At 42.0% G+C, this 10,747-nt stretch overlaps 1 protein-coding gene across 1 annotated transcript; it reads left to right on the forward strand.

The window, feature by feature from the left end:
• The first annotated feature begins 1,073 nt into the window (after nt 1-1,073).
• rmdn1 (regulator of microtubule dynamics 1) lies at nt 1,074-10,615 on the forward strand. The gene is made up of 10 exons (XM_035413965.1): nt 1,074-1,601; nt 3,315-3,414; nt 3,652-3,739; nt 5,017-5,176; nt 6,882-6,971; nt 7,814-7,869; nt 8,408-8,495; nt 8,888-8,918; nt 9,299-9,432; nt 10,106-10,615. Exons 1-10 carry the CDS (start codon nt 1,482-1,484, stop codon nt 10,148-10,150), a joined length of 912 nt encoding a protein of 303 aa, XP_035269856.1. The 5' UTR covers nt 1,074-1,481; the 3' UTR covers nt 10,151-10,615.
• The last annotated feature ends 132 nt before the right edge of the window (nt 10,616-10,747 follow it).

Raw genomic sequence — 10,747 nt, forward strand, 5'->3', positions numbered from 1 at the left:
ATTGCACCCACAAATGCGCTGATTGACTGTCCCAGTTTTGGCTGGCGGTAATTGCTAGAATGGGAGCAATTCCAGACCTTGAATCCCCCAAACATAGACATATATACGTATATACGTCTATGCCCCCAACAACATTACTCAATAGTGGGTGCGGCAGTGGTTCAGGGTCTCGATCCAGGCTATGCTAGTACAGGACATCAGCCTGATCGATGTGTGCAGGAGATGCAAGAATACACATTAAAATTGAATTATGATTTTAGTAATTTATTAATGGGAGTAATGTAGACAGTAGCCTACATGTGGCTATGAGTGCACAGTAGATAGCATAATGAGACTGTGCCTGGCGGACTTAGAAACACAATACAGATGACAATTTGATGACAATACCACCAAAAATGAGCATTCTGTATTGTTTTTTCGTTTAAAATTACGTTTCCTTTGTGTTATTTTTGCTGCGTCGTTTGTCCAATGTGAGCTGCCGTAGCTAACAATGGAGACGCATTATGTAGTTCATTCAAGAAAGATAGTGACTACAGCGCTGACATGGACAGTACAGGCTAAGTTCCGGGCCGCACGGTTTTGGTTGTTTGGGGGCGTGCCTTTCTTTCTTATTAAATGTGCAAGTTTATGGTATTGTAAACCGCAACACAGTGTTCGTTTATAGTTGTGGTCTTTCTTGTTGTTTATACGATGGAAAAACGAAAATACGCATTTCTAAGTGTCAGTTTTTACGGACTAAAAATTTAAACCAAATCCAATCTGATTGTACATCAAGCAAAGGTTACTAGGGTAAAGTTCATAGGAAGCCCTAAATAGACAGGGATTAGGAAAAAAACAGGACCCGTTATATGTTAACACTGTGTATCACCGTTATTAACCACTGTGTCTTTTATCAAGGGTAGAGAGCAAAATATAGCAAACTGATTTATTTAACTGTCCCATTGCACATTTGATAAATTCCACTCGGAACGATTATAGAAGTCACTTTTGTTTCCTGTAGTGGTGATTGGAAGGGGGCGCTTGCCACAGGGTTGCCAGACGCGGCTTGTAATCCTGAAATAAACCTTTGGGTGTATGTGCTCGGATCGTCGCATATTCCGCACCGATTCTTGTTGGGTTGAGAAAAAAACGTAAAAAATGTAACACACGCACGATGTTGAACTAAAATAGCAAGATGGCGTTTCCATAAGAATATTGGTAGGATTGTCTTTTATCTATCATTGCATTACCCAAAACTGACTATGTTTTAAGTTATAATTATTTTATTTTTTTTGGCCAAACAAAAAGCAAGTTTGACTTCTGGGATTCAAATGTTATGCATTTTTTTTGTTGTTTTTGTTTTTGTTTGGCTTATCGTGACTGATCTGTGATGTTCCGTCTTGCATTTTGACTACATGTGGCAACCCGGATCCATACCTTTTAAAAGGCTACTGTGAATAACGTCGTGTATTCATCAGCGGTCCAGTTTTGCAGGGGAGGACATGGCTGGGATCATTCTAACTCGGTCCATCTCACGGTCACTATTGCCTGCAAGCAAGCACGTCAAGACCAAAGGACTGACCAGACAATACTGGACTCCTCGCAGGAAGCCCCTTCTCACAGTAAACGAGAACTTGTTGAACTTTTTTCTGCTGAACTGTCTTAGCTGCTGCAGTAACTTTGCGGTGCTCTGCGTCAGCCAGCTATAATATAAACGTCATTTGGTTCTACTTACATTGTGGAGTTCGCTACCTTTTAATGAGGTTTATAATGGACAAATAATGTGGCTGAATGTCCACCTTTTAGGCAAGTTAGTCTGATAACGTGAAGTAATGTAACGTTAGTAATTGGCTATCCAGCTAAGTTCTGCCGGGGAAGTGTTTGCATGCTAGTTCCTTCCTGTGCCGCTACATTTTTGTGTTGGAAAAAATGTAATTTAGAGCAAGCGAGTTTGACAGGTAACTAGTAGGTTGTCTGTTTGAGATTCCCATGCATTTAACATGCATCTGCCTCTACAGATTGTTTTTTTTTTTTTTTTTTAATTTTTATTTGTGTAGGCTACATTACTAACAATGAATTCATAAAGCTTGATATTTCATTGAAGCAATTCAGGTTAACTATATAGCAGCAGCACCGCAGCTGGGAATCGTACTTGCCTGCTATTGCGTTTCTTTGCTTAACTGCTGTGTTTATATGTTTAATGTTGTGTAAAAATATATAAAAGAATATAAAAAGAACATAACATGCACCCTAGTTACGCCCAAATTTAAGTTCTATATGACGGGAACAATGTATCAGTTTGGTAAAGCGCGTGCATCGGGGCAAGTGGCACGCTGCCTTGGTGTAGTTGCCTTTGAAGTCTCAGAGTACTGTCCGGCTACTCTCGGTAGAGGCGGTTGAGTTCATTCAACGAACTGGCAAATTTGTCTGCTCTGGCAGACTGACATAGCTAGCATCAACCAGCAAGCTAGCACCAACCGGCAGAAACACACCGACATAAAGGACGGAGTGTAGCACAGTGGGTAAGGAACTGGGCTTGTAACCGAAAGGTCGCAGGTTCGATTCCCGGGTAGGACACTTCCGTTGTACCCTTGAGCAAGGTACTTAACCGAAATTGCTTCAGTATATATCCAGCTGTATAAATGGATACTATGTAAAATGCTATGTAAAAGTTGTGTAAGTCGCTCTGGATGAGAGCGTCTGCTAAATGCCTGTAATGTAATGTAATGTAATGTAATTCTCATAAAACCGACGAATGCCCACTGTTGGTTACGGCATCTCAAATTGCCCAAATATATACAGCAAAAAAAAAAAAAAAAACACAGAGGAAACGACATGTAAAATACATTTCTGTCGTGTACCCATTGTCATATCTGTTAAAAATGTGCAATGCTTTTAGTTTTTACTGTTTACCGTAATTACTATACACAGTGCATTGTTGCATAGTTAGGTACTTTGTATTTTCTGCTCGTTTTTAGTTGTTTTTACTTGCTAGTAAATCCTGCTAATCGCTCTTAGAAGGGGGTGGTGGCTGGGAGGTAGGCACATTTCGACATAAATGAACTGCTGTGACCCGATTAGGTTAGAGATTGTGCTTTGCGCAATTAACAGCTTATGCAGTGAGTGAATGGTTTGTACTAAACTATTTTAACCTACTACTGTGCGGGCCTGATGCAGTCAATATTTTCGGATTATGTGTGTTTATGAAGTGGGTGGGGGAGGGGCAGCGCACGTTTGGTGTGTGGTAAAATCATTGAAAACCTGGAGGACAACTGGACTTTGGCTTTTTTCCCCCCCTCTTTCGGGCTCATAGTCTTTTCTGGCTGTTGAAACAGGGTGGAAGGACGGCTACTTTGCTTTTGTCGTTGCCGGCCTTATCTTTCCTGGGAAGCAAAACGTACAGGAGGCTGCATGTGGTCCATGCTCTGGACAAAGGTAATATTTTAATGCAAACTGTTTAAAAAAAATCTTGTAACTCCCGCCCCCCCGCCCCTTCAAATCCAAAAAGTAATTGTGCTTTGTTGTATTTTAAAATACGGTTCATTAATGTAAGTTGTGACACCTGTCTTTATGAAGAATGCAGGTGTCACAACTGCACACAGTAAGGATACTGCAGGTAAGACAAATGAACCCTTCCGTCATTTATCCCTCTGCACTGGTATGTTTTTCAAGCCGAAGAGGACTTGGAGCAAGCCGACTACCTGTACAGCTGTGGAGACACGGAGAAGCTTCACCAGCTGCTGCTGCCATACAAGGACAGGTAGGCGCACCCCGGACCAGCTGGTTTAGTCCTCACACGGGGAGGTTGCGAGCTCGAGTCCTGCATTGACATCATAGCCTGTTCCTGTTCCTTCCACTTTCAGAAATTCTTGTTGACATCTTGCTGTTGTTTGATTACAGAATGTTGCCTAGGGTAATTCGCCAGGGTGAGCTTCCAGCAGTGTCTGCTGGTTTTTGGTGCGTTTCGACGCTTGTGTGGTTACTTCAAGTCATCCATTGGCTAAAGTCCTTGCACCTGGTTTCCAAGCCTAAATTAGCTGCTGATTGACAGGAATACCTTCAACCCCAGCCAATGAACAATGCTCTCAGAATGGTCATGCTATATTACATCAGTGTCATCCGATTCCTAGGACATTCCTGGTGCATTTTAATTGTGAAATTGCACGTTTGCCGGAAATCCTTGGCATTTTTTGCCATTCTGCCATATCACTTCTATGGCTTTAACTGGATTAAAATAACATGGCTAATTCATAGTACCACTGGCTTTCAGCCTCCACAGTGCAGGTTTTCATGTAGACATGTACTAACCATGTACAGTGTACCTGCAGTACATGTGCTGGGATGACCTGTGAAAGCTTCCTCTTGAGCAGTTCATTTGTCTGGAGGGACATGGGATTGTAGCCCAGGCGTAATGCCAGGCTTCAGTCGCAGTTGGATCTCAGAGATAAACGGCCACTAGTGGACGAATGTGACCTCCGAATTGAACTCTGAACTCTTTGTTTGCTAAGTTTTGGCACAAAGATGCACTCCTGAATTAAAAAAAAAACAAAACAAAAACAATTTAATAAAATAAAAAAAATACACTTGCAGTCTTTCTGCTTACCAGGAATGCTATTGTCTTTCGTCTGTATAAATGAAACAATTACTGAAATGCACAAATAATACATTTAATTAATTAATTATTAATAATAATAATAATAATAATAATGATAATAATAATAATAATAATAATAACTGAAGGGTAGTACCCCTGTATGAAGTGTTTCACTGTGGTCTAGTCTAAAAATAGACTAGTGCTGGTATAAATGTAGGGTCACTGGGTGACAGAGGAAGGGCAGAAACAGAACAAATACAGAAAGGTCCTCCAGGATGTGATTGTTGGTCATAGTGGTGACGGGCGCTATAATGGTCTCTGTTCTCCACCCCGTTCCAGCAGTGAGGACACAGAGCGTGAGCCCTTCTAAAGGGATGTGTGATTTTTGGTCACAGTGGTGACGGGCGCTATAATGGTGTCTGTCCTTCGCCCCGTCCCGACAGCGAGGACGCCGAGCTGCTGTGGAGGCTGGCCCGCACCTCCCGGGACCTGGGCCAGCTCTCCACGGTCGCCCCCGGCGACAAGAAGCGGCTGGCGTACGAGGCCTTCGAGTACGCCAAGAGAGCGCTGGAGAAGGACGACGCCTGCTTCGCCGCTCACAAGGTGACGGGAGCTCCCCAGCCTCATATCCTGAGTGTCTATGCCGGCGTTAGGACCCTGAAACCGCTAGGCGTGCAGCGCTAACAATCAAAAAGGCTAAAGGGAATGCAGTTTATTGTACAGTATGCATAATGATGATAAGAAACGGATGCAGAAGAGAGCGTGTAGTGAGATGGCTACGCGCATACACGTGGGAGGTCGTATTGACCAATCTCCTCAAACCATTGCACTTTTCCCCTATTAAATTCAAAGATCAGTGCGAAACACCAAGTCATCAAATGAAGATTCAACAGTAACAAAACCATTAATTAATAATCCTGCTTGTGCTATCTCTGCTAGCATACTACACCGGTTACCCTTTGCATCTGGCTGGGTGCTCAGCCATAGGTATCAAGATCTTTAGTCGGCACCCCACCACCAAAGACACCAACTTGTTCCCCATGACATTGGCTTTCCAACAATACAAAACATGATTGCACAGTATTATGGGGAACCTAAGTTTTACATAATGCCGATCCAGTAGGATGTTTTGCAGCTGAGCGCTGTCTCTTTATCAGACCTTGCTGACTCCCCGTCAGCACAGTAAACAGAGTCAGTTTTCCTTTGGACCCACTTCTGTAAACAGCAGACCAGGGTCAAATAATTATTTGTTTTGGATTCAAATACTTTTCTAGACTTTATTGATCTTGTCTGGTGTATTGGAACCAATGAAATACTGTGTAAGTGCAAACCCCACCTTCTGGTCATATTGGCAGGCTCAGTTACACCAGTCAAGATCAACAGAGCACAGAAAAGTATTTGAATCCAAAACATTACATTACATTACAGGCATTTAGCAGACGCTCTTATCCAGAGCGACTTACACAACTATTTTACATAGCATTTTTACATTGTATCCATTTATACAGCTGGATATATACTGAAGCAATGCAGGTGAAGTACCTTGCTCAAGGGTACAACGGCAGTGTCCTTACCCGGGAATCGAACCTGCGACCTTTCGGTTACAAGTCTAGTTCCTTACCCACTGTGCTACACTCCGTCCAAATACACATTTGTCCCAGGTCTGGTAAACGGCCTTACATTTGCATACTAATTCACTAAACAGTATACAGTATGCTTAGTAGACAGCACATCCTAGGATACAGTAGTTAGCAGACTAATCATTACATTACATTACAGGCATTTAGAAGACGCTCTTATCCAGGGCCAACTGCAATGTGCTTATCAGGAATATAATCCTCTGGCTTAAACCCCTAAGCCAGTTCTGCGGTCTAGAGGGGTTTACATTTCAGCTATGCACACTGCAGTTGACCTGCCAGGTCCGGCTTAATTTTTTCTTTGAATTTGAAAATCAAATCAAATTATCCCTTCAAATTCTGTTGTGCTCCAGTATTCTGACATGACGCTGAACCTACGACTCCCACCAGGTTTTTTCACCAATATTTGACAGACGACAAAGGCAATTACTTTCTCACAGTGGGGCGACATAGCTCAGGAGGTAAGACCGATTGGCTGGCAGTTGGAGGGTTGTCAGTTCAAACCCCGCCCTGGGCGTGTCGAAGTGTCCTTGAGCAAGACACCTAACCCCTAACTGCTCTGGCGAATGAGAGGCATCAATTGTAAAGCGCTTCGGATAGAAGCGCTATATAAATGCAGTCCATTTACCATTTACCACATTGAAATAACACTTGTTTTATTTATTTTACAGTGGTATGCTGTGTGTTTAAGTGATATTGGCGAGTATGAAGGGATAAAAGTAAAAATAGGAAATTCCTATATCATAAAAGAACATTTAGAGGTAAGCTCTTCTCCCCTCCCTGTACGTGTGACTGTAAAAATGTTGCCCTATGGTCTGTCCAGGAAAGTAATTGGATTCAGGAAAAAAATTTTTTTTTGAAAATAATCAAATTCTGACAGTGAGATTAATTTATTAAATAATGGTTTGATTGGGGCTGAAGGATCTGATGGTTTTCCCTGGGTATTAAGGCCATTGTTTGTGTTGCTTGATATGCCATTGAATCAGTGGTGCAGGTAAATGGTGGGAATCCTATACTAAATCTTATGTGGAAAAATCTGTTGAGCTGAGTCTACATCCCTTCAGCCAACCTGCTTTTAACAAGTTTACAAGTAGATTTTTTGGAATGTTTTTTTTTTTTTCAACATTCAAAGGCAGTGTTCTGGAACTCTGCTGCTTTCAGTCACCAGCAGTGATTGTGACATCAGCATTGGAATGTTCTGTTAAGATCGCGCATTTCACATGATCATTTTCACAGATCACACACATAGGGTTAATGTGCTGCTTGTAGTAGATGCAATGACTATGAGTAATGGTAATGATATAGGCTATTGTAATTGTGCAGCTTCTGCTGGAATTGTCCTGCAGGTTTATAGTAGGAACGGAAACATTTGCAACCACCATTCCTGAAATGAACTCCTTTCATGACATACCTGCAAGACTAAGCTATTCTGTATTATGACAGTAGGTCTATGCCAAAATTACAGATAACAGAGCAATATATTTATTGATTCTTATCACTGGTTTATGTCAGTGGCCTACAACCAAATTTAGTAGAAACTTTCAGTGGCTTGGATATGTACATTACGGTGTGAAGTTTACTGTACCTGTTCTCCATTTCACAGAGAGCAATTGAGTTGAACCCAAAAGACGCAACTTCCTTCCACATCCTGGGGTATTGGTAAGTGCTGCAGTTGAAGGCCAATAATCAGATTCCATCCCTGGGTCTTGAAAGAGACCTTTAGTGGACTTGTGTCTTCCACTTAGTGAAACGACCTGATGAGTGTTTTGTTCATTGGTGTTGTTCTTTTAGAATTTAGAGTGGTGAGCCCCCGTCTGAAGGTTAATCCAGTGTGAGAAATATGAACAGGGCCCATATTCTGAGTCTCAGAGTAGGGGTACTGATGTAGGATCAGGTTTTCCCTGTCCATATCCTGGCCTTGTCTGTAATAAGCTATTACTATATTACAGGGCCTGACCTTCTCCATTTAGAAGCCAAAGGACCGAACCTACTCAATTTAGAAGCCAAGGGGCCTAACCTTCTCCATTTATAATCTAAAGGGCCTAACCTTCTCCATTATAAGATTACTGATCCTACACTAATAATCAATAGTTATAGTACACCCACAATTTCAAGCAATCAGAAATTAATCTCCTTTTTTGTTTTACAAAAAAATTAAAAGAGAGTAAAGATGTTTTTTTCTGTTCTCCTCCCTCAGGTGTTTTGCCTTTGCCGAGTTGCCATGGTATCAGCGCAAAGTTGCCGCCATGATCTTTGCGTCGCCGCCCACTGCCACGTATGAAGAGGTGAGTTCATAAGAATCAGCCAGCCCTGTCACTCTAGATACACCACATTATTCATGTATTTTTATTTTTGTGTTATGGGAGATACCTGTGTACATCAGGAATCTTAAATTCCAGTCCTGGAGGGCCGCAGAGTGTACAGGTTTAACTCCAGTCCTGGAGGGGGTGCTGTGTGAGCAGGTTTAACTTCAGTCCTGGAAGGTTGCAGTCTCTACTATGTTTTCAGGAATGTACCTATTGTATCATTGCATAAATACCCAGGATAATTAAGTAACTTGGAGCACAAGTGTGGAATTGATACAGCTTTCCTTGCCCACATATCCCAAGTAAAGAAAAGCAATAAAAAGATTATTTTATTTATTAAGTGAATTATATTTACTGTAGTTTTTTTGCAGGCTTTGGAGTTCTTTCTGAAAGCAGAAGAAGGTATGTTAAAAAAGCTAAATTAGTATCAATTAAATGATTCTGAATATTAAATCCGAGCAGCTACATTTATAAAAGATCCATGCACAATGTTTTTCAGTTAACTTGTGGGCAAACTGCCTTCCATCAGTGACACGGTGTTGAGTATCTTTTATGAACACACTTTGCAGATTCTTTTGAACCTGTGACACAGTGTGTCTAACCAGAAATAAGAGCTCGGTCCACTTGTATTTAAAATAAACCTTGAATGTGCCCAGATACCCATCTGTATAACATACAAATATCATCAACTTGCTCCTGTAGTTATGGGTCTGTGGGGTAGAGTTGGGAGGACAGGGTCACACGCTGGACCTCGTTTTTCTAACAGGTTTTTCTCTCCTCAGTGGATCCAAACTTCTACAGCATGAACCTGCTGATGTTGGGGAAGGCCTACCTGATGCTGGGGGAGAAGGACAAGGCCATTCACTGGCTCAGCAAGTCCAGGGACTACCCTGCCCACAACGAGGAGGACCGGGAGGTAACAGCGCCCTCTTCGGCCCGTACTGGGAACGGCATAAGGGGAGGGGGGGTTGGGATGATTGGCAGGTGCCCTCAAACAATATATCGCAACATGGGATTAATGCCTGCAATGGCAGAGAACTTTTAAGTGTCGAATGGTTTGATTATTGGGTTCTAGAAGCATGGTTACCGTAAGGGTACAGCCACACATCCTCCGACGAATTCACCTGGCCTCCCACAATCGGCCGCTTGTGTGCGTGTTTTCTGTTTTTAAAACGGTGTTCCTTAATGTATATTGATTGTATATTTTGGAAATCCCCACACAGCAACAATTAACAAGTCCTCCTCAACAGAACTATTTCCCCTGTGGACAAATAAAAAAACATCTATGTGGAATGGGGAAATAAAAATTTAAATCTGATTTAGATTTAAATTATCGCACCATGTTATCGCACCATGTTCCCCGTCTAACCGGTCACTCCGCCCATTCGCCTCGCATCGCCAGCTATCCCAGCATGCCTTGCAGATGCGAAGACTCTGCTCCCATTGAAATGAATAGAGGCAATTACAAAGGAAAACATGCACAGTAACAAGGCTGGTTTCCACAGTGGACGTACTCCTGATTCAGGTGTGATCGGTCCGAACTGCTGTAAAACAAGGGCTCCGTTTTTTTACTCATTTTTCCAACGTAGGTCCGAAAGCAGGCCCTTGATCTCCTGAAGAAGATAAACGGATGAAGGTACGGATGGGTATCGCTACGACAATCACTGTGAGCGCCTGGAGTTCCGAGGTGTCACAGAAAGGGTCTCGAGGAACAGCAACTTCGAATGAACTGTTTAGTATTCACAGCAGAGGACTTTGGTACCACACTGAACCATTGGTCTCTTCTGAAGCATGGGGAAGAGACACTAAATACTGGCATTATATCTATTAGTGTAACTGAGCATCACGTATGCTGTGACACATTTTCTAGAAGTACTCTATGATGCTGCGATAACACTTTCATAGTGCTAATAACCAGGCCATGAATGTTTTAGCATGATTTAGGGAATGTAGCATTAACCCCAAAATTTAACTCGTTTCATTTTAATGACTTCATTTAAAACATTTTATTTTTTCAATTCAGAATACTGTATAGTGGTTAACAAACTTTGCAAGTCCTGTGCAACTTGAATAAAATCTTTTTAATTGTATATATCGTACCATGCAGCTGAAAGTGGGTCTTGTTTTTGTGGCTGCAGAGTGAAAAATCTGGACTCTTGGCGTGAGTTCTTAAACCAGAGCTATGACTTTACAAAAAATATATATCAAGTGTAGAAGCTCATCGATGGGGA

The sequence above is a fragment of the Anguilla anguilla genome, chromosome 4 (assembly GCF_013347855.1).
Source record: "Anguilla anguilla isolate fAngAng1 chromosome 4, fAngAng1.pri, whole genome shotgun sequence".
In the NCBI taxonomy this organism is placed as follows: domain Eukaryota; kingdom Metazoa; phylum Chordata; class Actinopteri; order Anguilliformes; family Anguillidae; genus Anguilla; species Anguilla anguilla.

What these genes read in the sequence shown, in the direction of transcription:
- rmdn1 (XM_035413965.1), top strand. Translation starts at nt 1,482, where the DNA reads ATGGCTGGGATCATTCTAACTCGGTCCATCTCACGGTCACTATTGCCT. An exon ending in GCAGGAAGCCCCTTCTCACA is followed by an intron (nt 1,602 to 3,314) that starts GTAAACGAGAAC and finishes CTGTTGAAACAG; the next exon opens with GGTGGAAGGACGGCTACTTT. An exon ending in CCACTGCCACGTATGAAGAG is followed by an intron (nt 8,496 to 8,887) that starts GTGAGTTCATAA and finishes GTTTTTTTGCAG; the next exon opens with GCTTTGGAGTTCTTTCTGAA.